Raw genomic sequence first — 25251 nt, 5'->3', positions numbered from 1 at the left:
GCTGAAGTAGAGGCAGTGGTGGTTCAGCGGTTAGAGCGCCGGGATATCGATAACAGGGTTGTGGGTTCGATTCCCGGGCTCGGCAAGCTGCCATTGTTGGGCCCTTGAGCAAGGCCCTTTACCCTCTCTGCTCCCCGGGCGCTGGAGTTGGCTGCCCACCGCTCTGGGGGTGTGTGTGTACTCACTGCCCCTAACACATGTGTGTGTGTGAGTGTGTGTTCACTACCAGATGGGTTAAATGCGGAGGACACATTTCGCTGTACACTGTACAGTGACAAATACGTGCACCTTTAAATATTGCATTTTATATACCATCATGCTGCTAGTTTTATTAAAGGCTTCCGCTCGCCTCGTAGCCCAAAGTTCTGACTCGTGCCACGTTTCAGTCAGATTCATCAGAAGGCCTTTCTTTCGTCTCGACGAATGAATTGGTCTATTAAACACTGAATGCCCAAACTGCATTCACCTTGATCCGATATGCCCCCCTTCTTCTCGTTGGATGGCGTGGTTCATCCTCGCTTTGCCAAGCATGTAACAAACCCTTGGAAGGGTTGGAATGCCCCTCTTTTCAGCACCATAATCCCAGATCCCACTGCTGTCAGGCTCCATCAGGCAGCCAGCTAGAGACAAGACATTTCCTGCCAGTCTGTCTCCAAACTGGTTCCAGTAGTTATTCCCACTATTCCATGAGCTGAAACATGGCTTGAGGTCATAGGCTACCTGTTTCGACGTTTACGGAAGGCCCTACACATCCGGTGGTTGGGAGTGGGCAAGTCAGTAAATCGAGGCCACAGATTGCTTGTGTTTGTGTGTGTGTGTGGGGGGCGGGGGTTATGAAGTAAAGCTATAAAGCTATGAAGGGTAGGGCTTGGGAAAGATATCAGAGATGTTTCATAATAATAAACGTGTATTAGAAATGTAGGTTGTTCACGCTTGCATTCGAAATATAATGCCACAGGAAAAACACACGAGAGGCCCAGCAAGGATGTGCTGCCACTGCGACACAGTGGAGGATAAAGAGTTCTGCTGACTGCGGTGTGGGAGCGAGTGTGTGTGCGTGTGTTGGTGTAAGAGACAATATGCGAGTGCCTATGCATCCACTGCACGAGTCAACCTTGGAAAGATTTGCTCGCTTTTAAATAATCCTCTAAACAACCTAACACGTACAGTCGTGTGCAAAAGTTCAGACACCCCCTTTCAAACGACGTATGGTTTATTTTCGAAGGGAGTGTCAGTGAACAGATTCTCTACAGGGAGCGTAATTTAACGTAAAGCGTTGCCGTAGCGTTTGTACAAGCCACGGTTTGTTTTACTTTCTCCAATTTGTTGACGTTTGTAAACACATAAACAGTAATTGTGCATTACGATGTGTTTCCTGTGGAGGATGGGTGCTTTTGCTTATGGCTGTATTTGTATAGTCTGCTCTGTTGCTCTAAAATTAGGGCCTAATGAACAGCAGTAGATCTAGTAATTTTGGCAGTTGTTTGCATTAGTATTGTATTAGTATTTTATTTGTATTATTGTAATATTGTCATACAGACTTTTTTGCAGCTCTGCTGAGAATGTCAAGAATGCCTCAAAGTACATGTTCCGAGATGAATGTGTGCAGGAGCATGTGTACGTAATGATGTGTGGGTGTGTATATACACACACATACACACACACAAGCTTTGAACTATAATAAGCACATGTAGCTGTGATAAATATCTGGTTTGGTCAACTGTCGCCAGCTCCTAATAGCAGTACAGAGAGGGGGGGTGGGGGGGCGTTTAAGTACCCTTTCCCCTCTGGATCCAGCTGCAGAGAAAGAGGAGCCTAACAGCAGCTGCTAATGGCCACTTGAAAAGTGGAACAGTGGAATGTAAGACATTTATTAGGTGTAAAGAATAACAATCGGAGAGAAAACAGAAAAGTCATATAAAACGCAACAAACGCAGGTTTAAATAGCACAAGATGGACATGGTAACAAGTGAGCACACAAACTAACAGATATAAAGACTATAAATAGCTTTAGGTTTCTGGTATAGCTTTATGTGATAGTTCTGTACTGGAGAGTGCGCTGATATGTGCCAATAAAGATTAGTGTTCCAGTAATAAATAAAATATTGTGGGGTATGCTTACACGTGTTGAGTTTTGCTCATATTTAGGAGACTTTATCATGATGTGCGTTCAATTAAGTCCCACTGTATACAGTGGTGTGGTCCCCTGGTCAAAATATCTGTTACTGTGAATAGTTCAGTGAGTAGAAGAGCTGATCTCCTGATTGCCTGACATATTAAGCACAATTACTGTATTATTATTATTATTGTTATTGTTTTCATACAAATTAAAGTAAAAGAAGGAAAGAAGTGACATGCAAAAGCTTGGCCACGTCAAGAGATTTCTCAAATACCTCTAATCAAACCTCGTCCCAACAATCAGCAGCCATGAGCTCCTCTAAACAGCTGCCTAGAGCACAAGAAAATGAAAATAGCCGATACCCACAAAGCGGGAGAGTGTTTTCGAGTAACCCTTTCTTCAGTTCATAATAGGAATCCACAATGGCTGTTAACAGGAACTGTGGAGGTCACGCAGAGGTCTGGAAAACCAAGGAAACTATCAGAGAGGACTGCATGCTGCATTGTCATGCCACTGTATGAAGGACTACAAACATAGAGGACTCGCAGAATGAAGGATGTTACGGTTTAACATTTTCACGGTATGATGGCCTAATCATAGAATTACGGCTTCATGCTATGAGCATGCTCATAAGCGTGCTCATAGGCAACACAAGAAGGTGGTGGGAAAAAAAATTAAAATACAAAATATATTACCACTCACATGCATTTCATTTAACATATGACAAATACTTAGGCACGGTGCTTGAAGTGATTCAAAACTAATGTTTTCATTTTGTTTGTGAGGAATAATACTTTTATAAATCTCCACAATACCACATTTAACTTGTTACTAGAAACAGTAGCCTCAGGTATTTCCTTGTTTTGTGAAACATATGAAGGCCACTGTGTTGTTCAAGGCTGTTCTCATGAGGCAAAAAAATAGGCAGAGAGCTACTGGTTTAATGAACCATAGCTCTTAAGAGCGGAATACATGGAAATGGAATGAAATTACCCACCTTGCTGGCTTGCTGTCAACATAACAGCCCAAATCTGGATGCAAAGCCTCTGAGAAATGTTTTTTTTTTTTTGACAGCCATGGTTCAATGACATGTTTTGGTGATTGTGAAAGTAAGTAAAAATGAGTGCACAATAGGTTTAATTCAGCTAAATAACAATAACAAGTGAATTCTGTTCCCTGTAGAGAATACATGTTTCACTTAGAAGATCAACAAAACGTGTCATTTGACCAGGCGCGCCCAAACTTTTGCTTGGCTGTATATGCATTTCATGTGCATCTGTTACTGTGCAAGCTCACGCGACCTCACTCATGTAATATATATATATATATAAAAAAAGGTCCCTCGAGTAACGGGACTTCAATATAAGAGACGGGAGACGTTAAGGCATGTCCGAATGCCAGCGCATTTCAGAGGTAGACAGTAAAGTTCTAGAGTTAAGAGGAAAGTAGTTGCTGTTGCACTTTCTCGTGCAGTCAAGTGTGTGGCTATACGGCTTACAGAATGTGTGACTGGTGTGCTCCTGAAAAAGAAAATGTGCACTCAAGTGTGTGAATTCACATCCAAAGTGTGAGGGGCAGACAACACCTATTTTCCCCATTTAGCTCTCATAATAGTAAGATCCCTACTGGTTTTCTGGGAGCTCCTATGTTGCTGACTGCACTTGATGAAGTGTTTCATTCAGACAAACAGTAGAGAGTAAGGATGGCAGTGACAGTTCTCGTTTGAAGACTCTCTGATCCAAGATCCGTAGCAGCCTGGTGCTGAAGCTGCTGCCCAGAAGGTTCTAGGGAAAAGACATTCAAAGCAAATGACAGTGATTTGAAATGTGAGAGTGTTCGGCTGTGCAATTCAAGCTTAAAGTTTTCAAAGAAGGTTTAAAGACTAAGGCACTACTGCATAATGCGTTAGCCTGTGACAGCCAGTGTTTCCCAGTGCAGTCTGAATCAGTCTGATTCTGACTGTAGTTTATATAGCTTCCTTATCTGGACTTCTGGACAAAGGCTACTCCTACGCATGGCTGATTTGGTTCCGCTAATATCCAATTAAAAAGGTACTTTTGGGTGTCGTAATTCTCATCTAGCTCCTCATCTAGTTGAGCTTAGATGCAAAACTGCTTTTATGCCGACATCCTCGAAACCTGGGATGCACTAGTGTACATGTCCTTGGTGTAGCATGTCCTTACCAGGGTGTATTTAGACTGCCTTCACCTCCCATTCACCCCAGATCAAACTACAGATTTTTTTATTTTTAATATTCCCCTTGTAAATCCTAAGGTCAAGACCTTTTTGTCATCATACACATACAGACAACCCTAGCTGTCTTATCCTAAGGCCATCCTTTAAATGCCTTTATTTAACTCTGTCCATCAGCTGTCGTGCTAAAAGCCTTTGGCGAATAGATCAAATTCGGAGAGAGTTGCCTGAACACGACCGTCAATGGAAGAGATAACAAGACATAAACATACACATTTTTTATGGCACAAATCTGCTTGATTTTCAATCTTTTAAAACATTCAAAGACATTCTGTTGATTATTTCTAGGTAAAAAAAAAAGGACAGATTTCCATTCGTCTGCACACCACTTTACACCCTTTTTTTAATCACCTTTTTGTTTTTAATTTGTAAGACTATTCAAAAGTAGTCCTTCATCCTTCTGTTTAGAGATCTGGTAGCCTACGTGACGTGTACTCTGCGTGCGCGATTACAAATCTCACCTGATGCTCTGCAAGCCGTCTCCCCGGCAGCGGTTGTCAGTTGCCATGGCGTCACCCTGACACTCGACACACACTGAGCGCTCCCGGACCAGCTGAGTGCTCCATAGTTTCAACCTGCACGCCGCACTCACCTGCTTCACTCGCATGTGCACGCAATAACTACAGCAGAAAGAGAGAGAGAGAATTAAACATGCTTGGTTTACAGACAGATGTTACAGATGTTTATGGATTGCTGACTGTGTGGTGAACAACTACATTCTACATAACCACAACTGAAGAAACCACGGATCATTTACAGCGACGCTTCAGTGGACCATTTCTGGACTCTCTGCAAGAAGTGTCAGAAGCGCAGATCCATGACAAAAACAATGGCGGTTGTACTCAAGACGATCCCCCTTCCTCTCCTCTCCTTTTCTTATTTCCCTGCCTTTCCCTTTTTACTTTGCCCACACTACAAAGTCAAACTGCTGCTTTCAACTGTTTCCAGAGACTTAATGTGCCTCACCACAAACAGTCTACTGAGAAAACAGGGCTGGAAAACCACCAAAAAGTGACTGATTACATAGTGTGGAAATTTCCATGGGCAGAAAAAAAAATAATCGTCAGAATTTTCATTTTCTTTTCACTCCCTCTTTAGACGGCAACACCTTGAACAGTTCATCATGCTGCAGGTCATTCCCGAACAATGCATGTAGACTGGCAGGGAGCATATCCTGCTGAAAGAGGCCACTGCAATCAGGGAATAACATTGCTATGAATGGGGTGCGTACATGGCTCGCAAAGATTCTGACCTCATTAACGCTCTTTATGTCGCTAAATGCAATCAAATCCTAACAGCTAGGGAAGCCTTCCCTGGACAGTAGAGACCAACAAAACTCTCTCTCTCTCTCTCTCTCTCTCTATATATATATATATATATATATATACATGGCTCGCAAAGATGTTTAGGTACTTCTCGTGTTAAACTGACCGCTGCACTCGCATGCGTGAGCTGCCATTCCCCCCCCCAGTTGTTCCAGACGTGAGTAGCTCCTCCCTTTCCGTTTTGCATTGCACTGTGGGATAATACTGGCCATCATACTATCATCAAACCCGTGTGCATTGTGGATATTTCAGTACACTCAACTTGGACACTTTTACTAGTCTGAGTATATGGTGTAGAAAAGTGTTGCTAATTGGTGTGTAATTGGGACGCACCCCTATCATCTGTTACTGTGAACTGCTATGCTAGTAAAAGATGACCTGTGTAAAGTTAAAAGATCACACATTTCTTTAATATTTTAAATATATTATTTATTTATTTATTTATATTCTTTAAATTTTTAAATATTCCGGTATTTAATTAAAATCATTCCTCTCTCTTCCAGTGAAATGTTCCCTGTGCCACTGGCTGTAACACAAGCCCAAAGAATTATCAATCCGCTCCCATGCTTAACAGTTTGAGAGGTTCTGCTCCCATTTTCTAAACATACCTTTGCTCATTGCAGCCAAAAAGTTCGATATTTCCAAAAACATCATCATCAGTCAACAGGACTTTTACAGGCTATTTATATTATTCTGTTTTTAACTTGCGACAATGAATATTGTGGTGAGGATACAGGAAAGGTTCTCTCCTGATGTCTCTTTGACAAAGATTATATCTGTGCAGTTATATCTGTGTGTGTACATATTTTGTCGGTGTCCAATGAAATCCATGTATCTCCAAAATGGGGATTTTACAGGAGAGGGCAGAAATGCTCTTAGCTTTGAATGGGAGTTCATTTACAGCATTTGCATTGGTCCATTTATCCAGAATTATCTACACAGATCTGTACAGAGTAGCTACAGGGTTTAAACCATGGAGATACATGTTTGTGATTGGACAGCAGCATTATACACACCCCTCCTAAGGAATGCATTCAGCTACATTAAGTTCCACCCATTGCTGACACACGAGCGTCCAACATTCTGACCTCATTAACGCTCTTCTTGTCGCTGAATGCAATCAAATCCTAACAGCTAGGGAAGCCTTCCCTGGACCAACAAAGCTCCAACTGAAGCAGGATAAACTCTTTGTGAATGAGTAGGTGTCCCAATACATATATATATATATTTACATTTAGGGCATTTAGCAGACGCTCTTATCCAGAGCGACTTACAAGGTTACTGGTATTACAGAGGTGGACCAATGTAGTGTTACGAGTCTGGCCCAAGGACTCTTATTGGTGTAGCACAGCACAGTCACCCAGACTGGGAATCGAACCCCAGTCTCCCACATGGTGTGGTAGCTCAGTGGCAAGTAGTGGTGTTATCTGTTGCGCCACACCAACCATATATATATATATAGAGAGTATTTATGCGTGAGGTTTGGACACCCCTAACATATTTTGTTGATTTCCGATGCGGCAGTAAGTTTGAATATTGCATTCTTTGTAGTTATTAGAGCAAAGTTTCTCTTTTCTAACATGAGTAATAAAAACACAGCGGCCCATAACCTTTGTACATGCCACAATTTATAAAAAAATGATTTACCAATGTGTGTGTGTGTGTGTGTGTGTGTCAGAGAGAAAGAAAAAGTCAGATGGAGACACAGATGGAGCCTGTGAGCAGAGCAGGGAAGGCCACCCATGTTGAATTTCATTATTTCGTGTTTGTGCTGCATCTCTCCCAGAGTCTGCATGTTTTCTCTCACTCTCACACATAAACAGATCTGTCATTGCCCTCATTCTGTGAATCAATACATGATTAGAGGAAAGTTGTGTTTTTTTGACCTCCTATGTGTGTGTGTGTGTGTTTTTTTAGTAATTCCTCAAGAGGGCCATTTCATATCATGAAAGCTTAATCTGCTCATGAAGAAATCTAATGGCACCTCTAAACATGGTTCATGGCACCTCTAATGCCACACACACACACTCTCTGGGGGTTGAGACTAATTACCATTCCAATTCACTTCCAACTTGCATAACCTCATGCAGTACTTCATACAGCTCTCTTTCGATCATCAGTAACATGATAGTCTCTCGGATTCCCCCTCAAACAGATCTCCTCAGTCCAAAAACACTGAAACAACACCACACAAGGTTCTCCCTCACAGGTTCTACACTCACAGAGTACACAAGGAAGGCTAATTGTGGGAGATGCTGGATGTGTGGCTGGACTAAAGCAGTGTAACACTGCCAAACCCTGTAGCCTTTCTCTGTGCTCTCAGTCAAAACATAGATATCGGGTTTTCACAGCTATCTGCTCAAAGGAAACATCCCTCTCCAGAGTCCGGTCCAGTCGCCATGGCGCTCAGATATGTGTGTGTGTGTGTCATATTATTCCAGGTCAGATAATAGGCAGTGTAATGTCTGGTCATCTTGTCCTAGGCTATTATCTGTCGAGATCAAAGGCCTATTATTAAGGGATGTGTTGCATTCTTGAGCTTATAAAGCCACTTTTACGACTGAGCACCAGAGACAAATTGCTGCTCACAGCTGAAATACAGTTTAAAAAGGTTTAGAAACGTTAGAAGGAGGAGCTGTGTTTAAAATGCTGCAGCCTCACCTCTTCTTCTCCTCTTTCATAAGCATGTGGGGTCGTCTCCAGGGGTCTTTAAAGTTGCGCTTGAATGAGTCGGGTAAGATTTTGGCCACCTCTGAAGAAATGGAGAGAAAAAGAGATGAAAACAAAGAGCTTTTATGCACATTGTTACTCAGTGAGACAAGTGCTGCAACTACCAAATATTTCTCTATAGGCCCGTCACGTATATTTTTAGATTATATATAGTTATTGTCATTTCAAAACCGTTTAATGCCACTAACATACAGCTAATATTATAGCATAATAATGCCGATGTACCCTTATAAAGGGTATTAAACTTTTGATAATTAAGAATATTCAGACATTTATTTCGAAATATATAAACAAATAGTGTTGAAATATCCTAATTAAAAAAACAGCACCTGACACAGTCCACTGTGTGTGTATGGAAGTGCCATTACTAATGTATTGGTCACATTTTGTTCATACACAATAGTTGTTGCTGTCAAATTGCTGGCCTACAAAGCCAAGAATGGACCAGCCCCTTCGCACTTGATGGCATTTGTCAAAAGCCGATCAGTCCTAAGAGCTCTTCAAGCTTTAAGTATGGCTTGGCTTGACCCGCCATCCCTTAAAGCATCCAGACTTCCCCTGGGTGTTCGAACGGCAGAGACGCTCACTGTCTTTAAATGCCGACTGAAGACCCAGCTCTTTCGAGAGTACTTGGGCAAAGTGTAGTGCATGTATAGTGTGATGGTCTCCATACTGGCTTTTGTATTCAGTAGTATCTAAGATTAGAGGTATCTTTTGGATGCTAGTCTATACAAACTAATATTTCTATTATATATGTATATATATGTGTATATAGTGTAAATTATTTATCTACATTTTTGTAACTGAGTGCTATCCCTTTCTGCTGTGACACAGAATTTCCCCACTGCGGGACTAATAAAGGATTATCTTATCTTATCTTATCTTATCTTATAGGTATAGGCTCTGGATAAGAGCGTCTGCTAAATGCCATCAATGTAAATGTTATGTCTGCTCACAGACTCGACAAGAGAACAGCGCTACTGGCTAAAATACCCGCAACTAAACACAATGGGCAACATCAAGGTCAGCAAGATCATGTTCATATATTGAACCATAAGTCAATAATGTAATTATTGTGACAGGCCTATATCTGTTATAAATGATTTCATTATTTGGCTAATTAAATCATAGAGCCTTGACTAGTTTCCGCTCACGTATCGTTCAAAGCTTCATCTGTGTGAATAAACAATATCCTCTATGCTGAAACACCACAACACAAGCTATACCGCCCTTAATGTTTCCAGTCGACTCATCTTTGCAGCCCTACTCAAAACAATGAACAAGAAACACAAAGAGAACTTGAGATTGTGTTCCTCACTGTGCTCTTTAACTGTGAAATCTCTGGCAAGTATCCACTACTTGAACACTGTACACACAGCTGTGTGAGGAGACACAGACACAGCTGTGCCTGAAAAATGTGGAAGACAAAACCTTCAAACGTTTAATGAGAGAGAGAGATTAATATTACATTACTGATGTGGGAATTCGCCTTCTATTTAAACTGGCTCCGCTTTTTGTGAACAAAACACAAGAGCACATTTCTCATCCCCTTTTTTCCCATCTGTTCATCACACCCCTGAGACCACACTCAAATAATCATAGAGCCCCAGTACTCCACAAGACCACAAGCAATTATAAACACATTGCTCTGTGTCTATCTGTCTTCTTCCTCCATCCCTGTCTCCCTCACTCCCTCCCTCTTCTTTGTGACTTAATTTTATTTCTTGTACATCATGCTGGGACTACTAATTAGGTAAGTAACGGATTAATCGAGCAATGTATTAGGGTTAAAACAGTGTGTCTCTGAGTGACAGTAGCCATCACTGCTCCATACATGTAACTCCCTCCATGTGAGAGAATGGGTTTTAAGCCCAGTGCAGACAAGAACTTGCTGGGCTTCTAACAGTAATTCCATAATATACTGTCTGAATGAGATAAACAAAGACTTTCTATTTCTTACTGTAAGCAAAGCCAGTATGTGAATTTCAAATATGTATTCTCATAATGCAGCTTGCTAGATAATTTAGCACTACAGTCCTAGTATGCCGTCTACAGTCAGTGTATGTGTTACCCTTGGCAGCGCTGCAGGCATCCATGTGTGCGAGGCAGCCTCTGCGCTGCTTCAGATCAGGACAGGGTGAGCCTCCGTTGCGGGGGGGCATGGTCACCTGACGACTCCGCTCCGTTGTCCCTGCCCCACACACAGATGAGCATGGGGACCAAGCACCCCACTGACCCACCTCACAGTCTATAGCTGCTAAGACAGAGAGCAAGAGAACACCTGCATATTAAAAACAAATCCCATATTTGTGAACACACACACACACACACACACACGTTACAGGATATAATTCTATGTGTGATTGAGATCATTCAGAAGGGACACACGTAGAACAGAGGTGGAGAGGATAAGTGTAGATCTCTACAACACAGCTGGCCTCTCATGTGATGTTTTTGAAGTGTACACTTCATCTTAGCCCGTCAGCTTTGCTGTAGTGTGTGTGTGTGTGTAGGGAAAGTAATTGAGTCAGTGTGTGAAACACACTATTATTTGCAGAGAAGTAGTTAAAATGTAGATTTCAGAAATGGTTATTCTAAACTGAACAGCTGTGTAGTGTGTGTGTGTTGTACCTTTTGTACCTTGGATGTAAAAGTTTAACAGTGACTCAGTAACAAGTCGTGGCACAGAGCCGCTTCAACTGTTCTACATGTCAAACAACTGACTGAGACCAGGTTAGACTCACTGGTATCCGAACTCAATGACATAACTACCAATGACTCCCAGCGTTAAAATAGTTCAAAGTGTGATTGGCTCATTTCACTGTCACTTCCTCTATGTGTCTATAGTTCATCTGATCTGTTAATGTCTTCAGTTCTGCTTGTGAAGTCCTAACCAATGAGAGAGCTTGTATCCACCTTGTTGCAATAGGGAAGCCTAATAGTTTGGTAGAACCAACAGTTAACAGAGGGATTAGACAAGCAATAGCAGAGTGTAAATACAAGTATTATTCATTAGTTAGACAGTAATTATAAATCACAAACATGCATTTGCATTGGCCCTGGGGGTCAGTGTTAAAGTTTTATAATATATTTCATACTCCCTAGCGAACCTGTTGACCTCAATGAGCAAAACATTTTTTGGTAAAGAAAGTGTAAATAATTAGATAAAAAGAAAATCTCATAGGGTGTGTCGACCATGCTTTTGGCGTGTGTTTCAGGCAGTGGCATGGGAATGTTTACTGGCAGAGGGAGGAAAGGATTTATTTAAATACCAGCAAAATCTGTAAATAGCTCAAGATGAAAAGAGGATAGCTTCTACAGCAGGATAATGGTCCTACACACACCTCATAATCCACAATGGACTACCTCAAGGGGCACACGCTAAAGGTTTTGCCTTTGCTCTCACAAACCCCTGACCTACACATAATCTAAAATCTGTAGACAGACCTCAGAAAGAGCAGTGGTGCAAGAAGGCCTCAGAATCTCACAGAACTAGAAGCCTTACGCAAGGAAGAATGTGCTAAACCCCCTAAATAAATACTGAAAGACTCTTAACTGGCTACAACAAGTGTTTGCAAGCTGTAACTGAGAAGCATGGAAATAATATTGAAGAATTTTGTCATCTTTAACTAAATGCCCTTTTTGGGTATCAGGCCATTGCAAACAACTTGCAAAACAATTCCAAGTTATGAAGAGAGGTTGGGAAATGGTCACGTTCACATAAAATATTGGGCATGTAGAAATGAACTAAAATTAATGAATTTAAACTAAATATGAAAAGAATGTAGAATGTGGGCCTCTTCCCTACTTTCGTTGTAAAATAATTAGGACCTTTCTACAGGACCATGGCGCTAAGCTTTTCATCTGCAGGTACAGTCTATGTACACAGTCTGCTCATACCCTCAGCTGATTCCTATTACACACACATACAGCATGTCACACATACAACACATGTTTAAAATACCACATGCACACAGGCATGCATACCACCATGCATGCCTGGGGCTCTTATTGTGCGTTTTTATTCTTCAGACATTTCATTCAATCTAAAGGGCCAAAATCCAGTCTGATTATCTGAATAACTGCTGTTGCTTGCAGTAACATGTATAAACACTTATCCTAAACACACTTACATATATTCATAATTAGTAGGTATAAGTCCCTGCTCACTTGGTCCATGTAAAACACTGTCAGACGTCACAATGCTGATAAGCCCTATAAGATGCTCTGTGAACTGGCAGGGGTCAATATATTACTAAATATTCTATTATACATTATTATTTATGGTGGCCAAGTTTAGAATCACTGCTGAAAATTACAGTCATTCTTCGCTGAAAATGTAATGAGAAACAAAAAGGATTGGTAAGAGCACACACACACACACACACACACACACACACACACACATACTTCACATCTAGATACATGTGAACTACATATTATAAAACATTTACATGAACTTACATGAACATAATACCTTACGTCTGAGTTAGCTATGTTAAAGCTGGGGAAAATGTGATCCATTAGTTATTAGTATTGGCAACACAAATTCCTCATCTTTACTGATTGGCATTACTGCCCTATATATATATATATATATATATATATATATATATATATATATATATATACACATATATATATATACTCACATTTCAAATAAATCAAACAGTTAAAATTCTAGCTTGGACTATTGCTAAATCTGCAGTAAAGTTCTTTAAGCCCTTTTAGGATCTCACTGAACACTCATACTGAGTCACAGCTGGACAAGAAGAAAGTTTGTATTACAAATAGATTCTGCTTTAATAATTAACGTTAAATAATAAACCCCAGGTTTGTATTAGTCATTACAACAGTGTGCTGCTGTGAGGTGTTGACATTGCTAAGATTGCCTCTTTAGACTCACACCAAAGTGAAAGTGTAAGTTAAAATAAATGACTGAAATTCTAAGCTCACAGATCCACAGATCACATATCCATCACAGTCCATTTACACCATTGCCTTCAATCCACTAAAAATAAACTTACTTTAAACTTGCTTGATTCTGGTTCTGGAGATCTACCTCGCTGGAATGTTTATTTCCAACACTCCTGGCTCTAATATTCAGATGCCTCTGAAGGTCTTCATTACCTAGTATTTTGTGGTTGGTGTGTTAGATTAGGGTTGGAGTTACATTCTGCAGGGTGGGAGATCTCCAAAACCATAGGCAGGTTCAATTAACAAACGGTTTCTAGGTCAGGCGCCATGTTTCGTAAATTCCTCTGTTCAAAGGACCACTGTTTCTATTTAAACATATATGTTTTCTCGGGGCTGAATGCCTGAACGGGGCTGACTTAGCCTCCATTATTTTAAATTGGTCAGTATTTAAATTGGCTGTTGACTACAGTGGGTAGGTAATAGTCTAGGATACACAATTGTTGTAGTTTTTTTAATTCAGTTATTTGGAATTTGTCGTAAAAAAATATATAAAACCGAGGATGGATGTAGAAGAATGCCTAAGGAGTGTTTAAGTCAGACATACTACTGTTGTACTGTTGTTTGTCCCATAAACACAAGAGCCTGAAGAAAAAAATAAACAAGACAATCCAAAAAGTAAAATGGATATCATTCAATTTAAGCAATATACAAAATGCTGGATCAGATATCAAAGAGGTCAGTATCAGATCATGTAGCCTAGAACAGCACACACTTCCACAGTCATACTGTTAGCTGTGTATTTCCACCCTTGGGGTAGTAGAGTGTAGGTTTCTTACAGTTCTGGAATTTTGCTGAATAGGGGTGTAATAGTCCATAGAATTCATAGAGTCCATTTGGGTCACGCAGCACTTTGGACATCACCACCTCCCCCACCCCCCCCCCCCCTACAATCTGCTTTATTTCTCTGGATTTATCATGAACAGACAGGCATAAAGGTTACAGGTTGTTCCATGTAGAGTCATATAGTTCCTACTGATACAGCTGGTACAGCCTGTACTGCCAATTCTATTAAATCTGAATGATGATGGAAGAGAGAGAGCCACCCTGCCCACCCAGAGAGCGAGGTCAATTATGCTCTCATGGACACAGATGGTCACAATCTTCCACTGATAGGCCCCATAACTTAGATCGGTATTGCACTGGCTAATACTCAACAATTTAATGTTGGGATCAGGAAACGTAGCCTCATGCCATCTCTGCCTATAGTGTTGTTTTCTGAAAGGGTCTTCTATTGTAGTTCTTAAAACTGGCCTTCCAGCGAAGCAATTCATAACTGAGGCTAAACGTTTTTATTCCCATGCCTCTTTCCATCTCCAACAGATGCGATATCTCAGCACAGTTCTCACATATACACACGCATACACACACACCTCAGCACAAAGGCTCTGACAAATTCCTCAGATTCCTCTACATTAGTTCTGCAGGTCTGCCCCGATCCCTTTCCCCTGATACTCCTGATCCCTGATAAAGGCCTGGCGTTAATAAGCCTATTTTGCTCCAACAACAGGGAGATGCAATGTTGATTTAAAAAGGGAATATTTTACTCATATAAATCCACAGAATATTCATAATTGACCAGTAAGATTTTAATCAAAGTAAACTTTTTTATAAGACATATGCACACACAAACCTCTAGTGACCTTCAGTGCAATAAAGTGACTAAAGAAGGGACAGGGAGCAGACCTATTCCTCATTTTAAGCCGACCAATCACAGTTTCTGATGAGGGATTCTGTGGGTGTTTTAATATAACGCTGGTTTTGTGTAAATCCAAGTATTATTTTGTTCAAATAATGCATGCTTATCTTTAGATAGTTCACATTACTGATACACCAATGCACTAAACGGCACTTTCTACATCTACCTTGTCTGTTTTTGCCAGTTTTGCTCTTTATTTTGGTCCATTTTGACAGGTCTCCACCCACAGGCAAATTCCCCCCTGGTGCCCCACAGTTTAACTCAACAGAACAGTGTCGTATTGTTTATGGAAATGCTCTTAAAGTATTAATGGTAATAACAGAGTAGATTACTTCTTTGAAACACAAGATACACCCTCATACACATTCAAGAATTGCATGAATCAAAAAATGAGTAACTTTAAGAGCAGGTTTCTTCATTTAATAGGAAATAACTGTTAAAAAAAAGTTCTACTACTAATACAATAAGTAATAATAACAACAATAATAATAATGGGTCTGTGGTATATCCGTTCTAAGGTGTGCTGTTGCATGTGTGTGTACACACACCTGTATATGCACAAGCATTAACAGCTGGAGCAACTCTGGCAGGGTTTAATTACTGCTCAGCCTGTCAGGGTCTGGTGTAGAGGAAGGGAGTGTGTGGGGAGGGAGGTGTTTTTTTTTTTTCACTGGCTAAAATAGTTCCTTTAACATGAAAATGGACAGACTAAATAACTTAGTTTGGGTTGGTTACCAAACCTCTCCGCAAATGTATGTACTCAAATCACAGACACACACACACAGTTTATGGTGAACACCAAGAACGCAGCCTTCACCACTTTGCATTCCTCGCTCAGGAATCTGTCACTGTGACAGAAACCCGCTTTTCTCACGAGTATTCTATCAAAGCACAGCCGCTGCAGGAACAGTTCTCTAAGCTAGACTTTCATGGTACAGCCTCTTTCAATACGGCCCATGTTGGAACCGATGTAAACTTTTCTGTACTAGTCAAGACTAGTCAAGCACAGTGATATCGGAATAATACTAGCAGATCATTTCTACATTCTATACATGTGTATATAGAAACCTATGGACTCCACATATCCACTATAGCTCTAATCTTTCTCTATGATATGTGAAACCATTGTCGTGATCTCTTTCAGGGACATGCATGTAAATGTAGGCATGGGACTGGATGGAGGCCAGATGTTAGTTAGTGTCACTGACCACTTCATGTTTTTTTAATAGCTACTTACTTTTACCTGAACAGTGATTAAACAGAAGTCTTTCTGACATGCTTGCACTGCAAAATAATCAAGACAGTTTATGTTCTTGCTCCAGGAACTGATGCAGACACTTGATAGATTAAAAAAAATGTAAGGCCTGTGATCAGTCTGAACATTAAGAAAAGGCTCTCTGGATAAATCTAAAAGGGAAACTCTCGTGCTCTCGTGTTTCTCACCTTTTCATTTGCCCTGTTTCTGGGTTTTGTCAGGCTTGTGTGTTATGGTTTGAGTCTTCAGCAGAATAACTCCTTAGAGTTCACACTCCTCTTCAAACATGACATACTCCGTATGCCTAACATCAACTACAGTCAGACCCATAAGTATTTGACGTAAATAATCAGCTCAAAGGGCAGATGTTCAGCTTTAACTAAGAGGAATGTAGAAATCATCATCATCATCATGTCTACACACCCACATCCCAGTTTTAGGGGTTCAAAAGTAACTAGACACGCATGATATTTTTTGTATTTCAATAACTTGTAGTAACTTGAAGTTTGGAATCCATAGACATCGCCAGATACTGGGTTTCTTCCTGTGCCAGGCAGGCAACCTTTACTGCAGCTGTCTTCAGTTTGCCTTGTTCTTGAATCGGTTCACCTTCAGTTTTGCCCTTCGGTAAGCGAAACGACTGCTCGATTGGACGGGTCAGGCGATTGACTTGTTTGCCTTATAAAGTCTTGGGTTTTCTTTCACAGTACGTTTTAGGTCATCCGTCCATCTGCACTGCAAAATGTTTTCCCCTGGTTTTGTAGCATTTGGCCAAATTAGAGAAGACAATATAAGCCTGTGCACATTTGTTCCATTGGCAGCCATACAGGTCAAAGTCATCACAACACTTCTAATATTCTTGATAGATGAGGTGGTATGCTCTGGATTATGAGCAGTCCCTCCTCATCACCATCCTCAACTCTTAACATCATTCTGGTACAAGTTGTACTTGGGTCTCTTCTGTCTATAAGACGTTGTTCCATAACTGTACAGACTTTTTTTATGTTTTCTGGCAAACTCCAATCTGGTCGTTCTGTTTTGAGGCTGAACCACTAGAGGCAGTTCTTGATCATGCCAACTGTTGCAAAGGGACTATTCTTCACCATTGAAATAATTACTGTGTAAACCACCACAGTTGTTTTTGTGGTGCTCTGGCCCACAAGTGTATCATATACAATTAAGAATAGCTACCTCTCTGATGTATTAGGACTTGCTTTACTGAAAGTGGCTGCTTTCTGGAATGCAAATCGGGCAAATGCCACACTCTAAATGAACTCAAATTAAAGGTGACAGTCAGCACTTTGCTTATTTACGTTTATTTTAAGCCTCAGTATGCTGTGGATGACTAAAATAACAATAACTTTGTCAATGTCCAAATATTTAGATACCTGACTGTACATCCGCCCTTCCTTGCTCTCCCTCACAGGCCGTGTAGGAGGATGGTGTTTTTAAGTACATGAGGATTCAGTGTAAACAGTTTAAATAGCCAGATAAGTGACTTATTAGTCATACAGTATCATCTTATATGAATAGCTGTGCTAAAAATGAAATCTCCAGGCTTTTTCCTTTTCCTCAAACACAATCAATTCCTCGAGACACCTGCAAAGTTTGCTCCCCTTCTAATCTAATGTAGGTATTGAATAATGGCAGCGTTTACACTACCAAGGTGTGGAAAGAATAGTCAAATAATTCAATATTCATTCAATATTAATTGAATAACAATTCTGGTGTTGTGACTCCACTCTACTACTGTTTTCTATATAATGGCCTAAAAATACATACAGATATAGAAAATACCAGATATAATAACTTTAATTTGCTTTAATAATTACTCAAACAAAAGGAAAAACACCTATCCACAGTCCTACTGCTCACTGCCGCCTACAGCCTAGCAATATGCATGACGTGCTGACTGAACAGGAATCATCACCAAACATCAACTTAACTGCATTAAATCATTTAACTGTCGCACCCAAATAAACATCAGTCACAGAGGCCACCACAAATCATGTAACTACATAATAGTAGTGAAAATCACAGTGAAATCCTGTATTAACATAATCTACAATGTGGGACTAAGTCAAAGATGTTGGTATTGGCATATGGGAGATGTTTCAGTAATGAATGTGAGCGCTCTGGTCCGCTAAGAGTTATTTGATAGGAGATGAGTAACAGGATGCTGTAATCACAGAGCGGCCTCCATGGAACAAGAGTACCTGGAAGTGATTACACCCACTGTGGCCTTTCAAATACCTTCAGTATGCAGTCACTCTCTATCTTACGTCTTTTAAACTCCACAACGTAAACACGGATTAGCAAGCTATTCCCATCCCCAGAAACAGCAAACCCGCTGCCAAACCTTCTATCTTGGTGTGTTTCTGTGAGAGGGACAAAAAGGGGAGAGGTCTATTGCTCTTTCTGTCACAGAACCTTTCACGCTTTATCCTCCACGCGTTCGACTCTTTGGATTGCGTCCACTAATTCCTCCTTTTTACCATACATAGATCAGACAGCAGCTGCTTTGGTACACACATGGCTTTGATATACTATCCTGCTACTGTTTAAATGAATCAAAGCGTACTGGCATGACTGAGTATCAAACAGATCCGTTGGGGTCTACAAAAGCAAGTATTTGGACTGACGTGCTGATAAATCTTGCCGAAATGTTTCCTGACATGTTCTATCAGACCAAATGGCACAGCTGACTGGCAGTGCCATATGGATTCATTTGGCAACATCTAGATATCAACACTAAAAGGAAAGAGAGGGCAAAGAAAACAAAATATACAGACATGTTAATGGGGATGAATAAAAAAAGAGCTTAAAAAGATAAAAGAAAAGGAGAACTGAAGGAAACGAGACATAATTGTAAGCAGGCATTTGATTTCTGCTCAATTGTTGGAGTGATTGTAGATGACAGCTCGGCTTTATGGACTCATTTTTTAATTAAACTATATCATTCAAGTTTGTAAAAAATAAACAGAAGGCGGCAGAGAAAGAGTGCAACTACAAGCATCCCCTGAATGTTTTGTGACTGAAACTGTACTCTAAACAGTGAAGGGTCAGTATGTTTCCAAAAGGGAGATCAGATTTCTATTGGAAAATTAACTACAATCCATTAGAATGTAATGGAATTGGGGTTGAGGAATACTAATATCATGGTACACACTGTACTAATTCTATTTACCCAGGACTAATTGTGCTCTTTGTAAGGAAACACGGTTGTTCTTTAAGTACTAATCATTTCCATGACATGCTCATCAAGTGATATGCTGTTATTTATATTAATGAATATTACCACCATTGCCATTATATTCCTGCCACTATTGGGCCCTTGAGCAAGGCCCTTCACCCTCTCTGCTCCCTGGGCGCCACAGCAATGGCTACCCAATGGTTGTGTGTGTTTGATCACTAGTGTGTATGGGTGTGTGTTCACTGCATGGATGGGTTTACTACATATCCCATCCACTGGTGGCACTGTTTTGCCAAATACACACAATCTGTCTGCCTTGTTTCTCAATGCCTCTCTCGAAATGTTATCTTGCAATAAAAAATTGCACACCTATCGAAGTGTGTTGTGTACTTGCTATTGAGCATTACAACGAGCTGAGCTGTATTTAAAGTAGAAGAACTGAAAAAATATCAATTACGGGTCTGACTGGCATCTTCTGCCAGCGCGTCAGCCATGAATTCGCAATGAATTCTCATCGGCAAGTCACCAACCAACGCATCCTCGGTTTTCAGGGCAGAGAAAACACACATCTGGGTATTTGAACCATTCTTGAGTGTTGGAATGCAACATAAGAGGTGTTAGTTCAGATCATTCAATTACACAATTCAATTAAAAATCAGATTGTTTGATTTTTGCTTGAATGGCTTGCATCAGTCATTTGTAAATATGTAAGACCACCAAACTATATTCAGCACACAAAGTACGAATCCTGAAATGGTCTTTTAGACTCATATGTACAAATTTCTCTTGGGACCACTATTACTTACTATCTAGTTACTGTCAACAAGTAAGTTATAAACTCTGTATAATCCTTTTTATAATCCTTATATATCCTTTTCAACATTAACAGAAATTTGATTAGTGCTCCTTACTGCCGGCCTTATGCTTGGTTGTTGTTCAAAATAACCACATAGTGGAATGTGACATCTCGGGAAACAGCCAATGTCCTACATTTGTCTTGTATCTATTTCCACTTAATAACATTTGTATGGCTTTATGTACCAAAAACAGTTACAATGTATTTTAACCCCTGTTTATCCGGTTGTTATTGTACTTGACTGAGATATGGAATCCATAGATAACTAAGCTTTGTTTAGATTGGCTGCCCCATATTACACCCAAAACAGTTTGGGATGAGACGCTCATTCAACCAGCTTTAATGGTGAAAGGATGGCCAAACTTCTCTGTGTGCCGAATAGACGAGCAAATGTAAATATACACCTATTAGCCTTAACATTAAAACCACTGACAGGTGCGTGGACTACACTGGTTACTCTTTATGGACAGTATTAAGTATTAGGACACTAGCTCATTCATTGTTTCTTTCAATATCAAAAGAGTTTATCCCACTTTTGTTGGAGCAAATGTGTCTACAGTCCAGAGAAGGCTTTCTACTAGATGTTGGATCTGGTTGCTAAAGGGATCTGTGCATTCAGTGAGGTCAGGATGTTCGGTGATCACCACCCTCTCATATCCCCAACTGCCCAGATCATCCCAAAAGTATTGGATGGAGCACCATCATTCCAGAAAAAACTGTTCCACTGCCCCACAGCTCAATGCTGGAGGGTTTTACACCCCCCCTTGCTGACACCTGCCATTAGGCATGGCACCAACAGGTTCATGTTTACCTGCTCCAGAGTGTCCTGTTCTATTGGCAGTAATTTTATAAAGGCACAAGACAAGCTGTGTGTGTATTTGTCTATCAGTGTCAGCAATGGGTGAAAGCAAAAGTAGCTGAATTCATTCATTAGAAGGGGTGCCTACAAATATTTGGACATATAGCGCCATCTAATTACACAGGCCCCGGTCAATGGGTGTCATTATTGATAGGCGGTAACTGAAGTCAGTTCTCATAGTGGTCGAAATAGCAAGAGTGGAGTGTGTGGAGTTGCTGGTTAGTGTGGGTAAGTACCACCAGTGACCAACCACAAACTGGTGACAATATGACGATATTGTATCGTATCGTGACTAATTTTGTTATTGTGATAACAATATGCTTTTCTAAGCATATGGAGGAGACCGTTAGTGCTTAATAAACACTGATCAGCTGCCAGTTTCATTACTAACAGTGTAATTGCAATGGTTTTATTAGATGAAGAGCAGCAGATGTTGGCTAAAAATCACTCACTACTCAGTATGGGAGAGTATCTGAATAGTAGTTTTTAATAATCTGTCATTACTAATGTTTTTAGTCTGTGAATACATCATCATCAGTATCATCATAAATATTGTATATTACAAAAAAAGGCTTTAAATATCGTAATATAGTATTTATACCATATCTCCCAGCCCTACTCCAGGCTCACTGATGCACAAGGACAGCGAAGGCTATCCCGTCTGGTCTGAATTAACAGAAGGGCTGTTTAAATAATTGTTATGGAAGAAATGTGTCAACACACACTGGTCAGAGTGCCTATGCTCACCACTGTCCACTTCCTAATGGGCACACAAGCATCTGAACTGGATCTTGGAGCAAAAGAAGGTGGTTGCCTAGTCTTATGTGTCCTTATGTGTCCTGTTGTTATTATTATTATTATTATTATTATGATTATGTAGTTGATGACCAAGTGTGTGCACCGTGCACCTGCGAGATGTGCTGTCGAGCTAGTCTAATCCATTAGGTCTCCACCTACCAACTTGCAGGATTGCTGTTAACATATTGGTGCCAGACACTACAGGGCACCTTCAGAGGTCTAATTTAACACAGGCAGTTTCTGCAGCCCCATTTCCATATATGGACCACATGGCCTGAAGAGTAAACAGCGTTAACTGTCTACTGGATACATGATTTAAACTTCATCAGGTGTTTACATACTACAGAGTGAGACGTTTATCAGATATGGGGCTCTTGCAGAGGCAGCAGTGATCAGTGATTAATTGGCTGGATTTGCAGTAATGTGGTGATGCGTGAAGTCGGTGTTTCCGGGAGAGGCAGAGCCTCGCCTCGCTGGAGCTGATCTCCTCATAAAGCACAGTTATTGTACACATCGACCAAGTGAGCAGTCCTGAGGGCAAAGGTGCCTGGAACAGTGCACCCCTCCCGCCCCGTTTCACCACAAATAAAAAGAAAACGCCTTAGCTTTTTCTCTTACACTCTCGAGGATGTTCTAATGTCTCCATCACTTCTCATCAGCAGGATAAGCCCTTTAGCTATGAGAGGACGAGCTGATTAGCATAGCCCAAAGTTACATCACAGCCCCTCAAGGGTCCCCCAAGAGTCACTCACCGGAGATTTGGCACACCTGCCGGTAGTCCTCGCAGCAGTCGCCGGTCTTCTCGCAGTACGTGTCGCAGTAACACACCGTCTTCCTCCTGCTGTAGTCCACACACTCATTGTTTCTGCCGGTGCAGCAGGCGGGGGACTCTCTGTCCGCACAGCCAGCCTCGGCTCTCGGGAAGCACACACCGGACAAACACACCAGGACGCTGCAGAGAGCCAGCCGGGACCGCCTCAACACACAGCCGTCTCCCATGTTGGAAGATTCGTGTCCAAAAACACTGTCGCTCCTGAGCTCTAAACTAAAAAAAAAAGTGCGTCGGAGTATTAAAATAAAACAACGTGTTTTTTAAATGTATTTTTTTTGTAGCTAATGCTCTTTTTTTTATATTGTTTTAATATTCTCTAACTCCCAGTAAACAGTACGCTCCCCTCAGCTGTGAGACCGGAGTCGTTAGTGGTGAACTCGCGAGCGCACCGATGCTCAGCGTGTTCGCGCACCTTGCTGTGCGCATGCGTACTTCACGCGAAACGTTGTCGTTGCCGATGTCGGAATCGGAGACGGGTTCTCAGTACAAAGTACGCCAAGTTTGGACACGAGTGTCTTTAGGGGACGGGAGGGCGCAAGAACATGTCCACAAGAACAAGGACGCAGGTTTCTATTCGGCCAGTGTTGCAACAACGGTGCGCCATTAAGGATTTACGGCCACTTCGTGATTTCTCCTCAGTCGGTTCACTGTACAGGAATCGTTTATGTAGTGAAGGAGTCGAGTTTCGTGCGCGGTGACAAACACAACGGGGCGTTCGATTCAGTGTGACTGAACCGATTCTGGTTCAGTGAATCGAACGTGCGATTCAGAAACATGCAGCAGACTCCATTTACAGATTCAGATAGAGTTGTTTTAAAGGTACAGTTACAGTTTTGTATTTTGTCAGATTTTATGAGGTGAAGCAGTACTTTTTAATACTGTTGCAAAAGTTTATAGGCTGGTCTAAGCCGTTGCATGCTGGTAGTAGTGCTGGCCTGGTGCTGTATACTGGGAAGCTGGTGGCCAGCATACCAGTGTCCCAAACATTCTCTCTCTCTCTCTCTCTCTCTCTCTCTCTGCTGGTAGTGTGGTGGCAGCAGACTGAGAGGAGTGTCTGGGACAATAAAATTACTCTCGCCTGAGTACATGTGTATGCCGGCTGTCCTGAGCCATAAACAGTGTTGGTCATCCAGCTCCGTCGCATTAGGCGTAGTCAATAGCACAGGCCACTGTAAGGCACATCTGGGAGGCCTGGCAAGCAATTATTTAAGACATTACTGCCACAACAATGCCTGTATTGTCTCTTAGTGTCCTGCCAAAGGCCTGGGTCATGATGAGTGGCCTTTTCTTTACACTGTGTGAGAGTCCAGGTCTGAACCACTTGCACCACAAACCTCATCAGAAGGACAGCAGGGAGAGCCAGGGACAAAGATAGGTCTCTATATTGGTTTGGCTGTTGACTCAACTCAGTTCAATCAAGTTGGAGAGCAGTGTTGGATAATCTGGAGTTAAAGAACAGAAACCAATCCAATCCATCCATCTTACAGAGCTCTATTGTATCAGAGGCATAAAGAGAAGACGGATCCCTCAACAGATTGTGTGTGAGTGTGTGTTAGAGGGGGTGTCTAGAGGGCAGTGGTAGTGTCATCGTTCATCTCAAAGATCATCTGAAGAGACATGTAGAGAAAGATAGTGAGACATGAGAGAATCCTCTATGCACTGTTCAGTTTCAAACTGCTCACATCTTTTCTCTGTACTCCCCCATCAGGTTCAGACTGGTGTTTTCTCTGTACAGCCAGCAGATGACGCCAGTGACTCAGAGAAACTGCAGCGTGTTCGGTAATAATCAGTAAATCAGGAGCCGTTTCAGACGAACGTCTGCTTTTGCTTCTGCGATGCTTCCATTCCAGCACACCCCACACTACTCCTTAAGGATGTGTCAATCTGAGCTGCTTTGCACACCAGTCATAAACAGTACAGGACCTGTTTGAACAACTTGCACAGATGTGTTTTATACACTGTCAGGACGCACAGTACTAAAAGTCAAACAGGACCTGTCAGTCATTTCATTTCCCATCAAATGAACAGCATAGCCCCACAAACGAATCATTTTCTCAGATGTTTTAGTATGTAATGAGCTCACCCTGTAATTTATTCCATTCTTTCTAAAGAAACTCAGATCTTTAACAGCAATCTGCAGAATTTTTCTGCTTCTCGCTTCCAAATAATCCCAAACACATTTAATGATGCTGAGGTCTGGACTGGGACGTTCAGTCTGTTTTCCTGAGGACACCAGCAGCTTCAGCCGTTTCATTAGTTTCATTCACTGTTCAGTTGTTTCATTTTTGTTTTTTCACTTTCTCCTTTCCTATGCAAACTTTATTACTTCGTATATAATCTATATAAACATCCCCTGAA

The 25251-nt window shown here is 41.2% G+C and overlaps 1 protein-coding gene across 2 annotated transcripts; it reads right to left on the bottom strand.

Moving 5' to 3' along the window:
* Positions 1-1843: 1843 nt before the first annotated feature.
* On the bottom strand, positions 1844-23496 carry LOC140556889 (somatomedin-B and thrombospondin type-1 domain-containing protein). Of its 2 annotated transcripts, none has more exons than XM_072681006.1 (5): positions 22814-23496; positions 10499-10684; positions 8359-8449; positions 4834-4992; positions 1844-3903 (listed from the first exon to the last, which is right to left on the bottom strand). In XM_072681006.1, the coding sequence occupies exons 1-5, from the start codon at positions 23058-23060 to the stop codon at positions 3798-3800; spliced, it is 789 nt and encodes a 262-aa protein (XP_072537107.1). In that variant the 5' UTR covers positions 23061-23496; the 3' UTR covers positions 1844-3797. The 2 variants fall into 2 exon arrangements, with proteins under 2 accessions (XP_072537107.1, XP_072537108.1); XM_072681007.1 differs by having other exon boundaries at positions 1845-3903; positions 10499-10681; positions 22814-23495.
* Positions 23497-25251: the final 1755 nt, after the last annotated feature.

This window comes from Salminus brasiliensis, chromosome 6 (genome assembly GCF_030463535.1).
Source record: "Salminus brasiliensis chromosome 6, fSalBra1.hap2, whole genome shotgun sequence".
NCBI classification, from domain to species: domain Eukaryota; kingdom Metazoa; phylum Chordata; class Actinopteri; order Characiformes; family Bryconidae; genus Salminus; species Salminus brasiliensis.
This window is presented reverse-complemented; position numbering and strand designations above follow the sequence as displayed.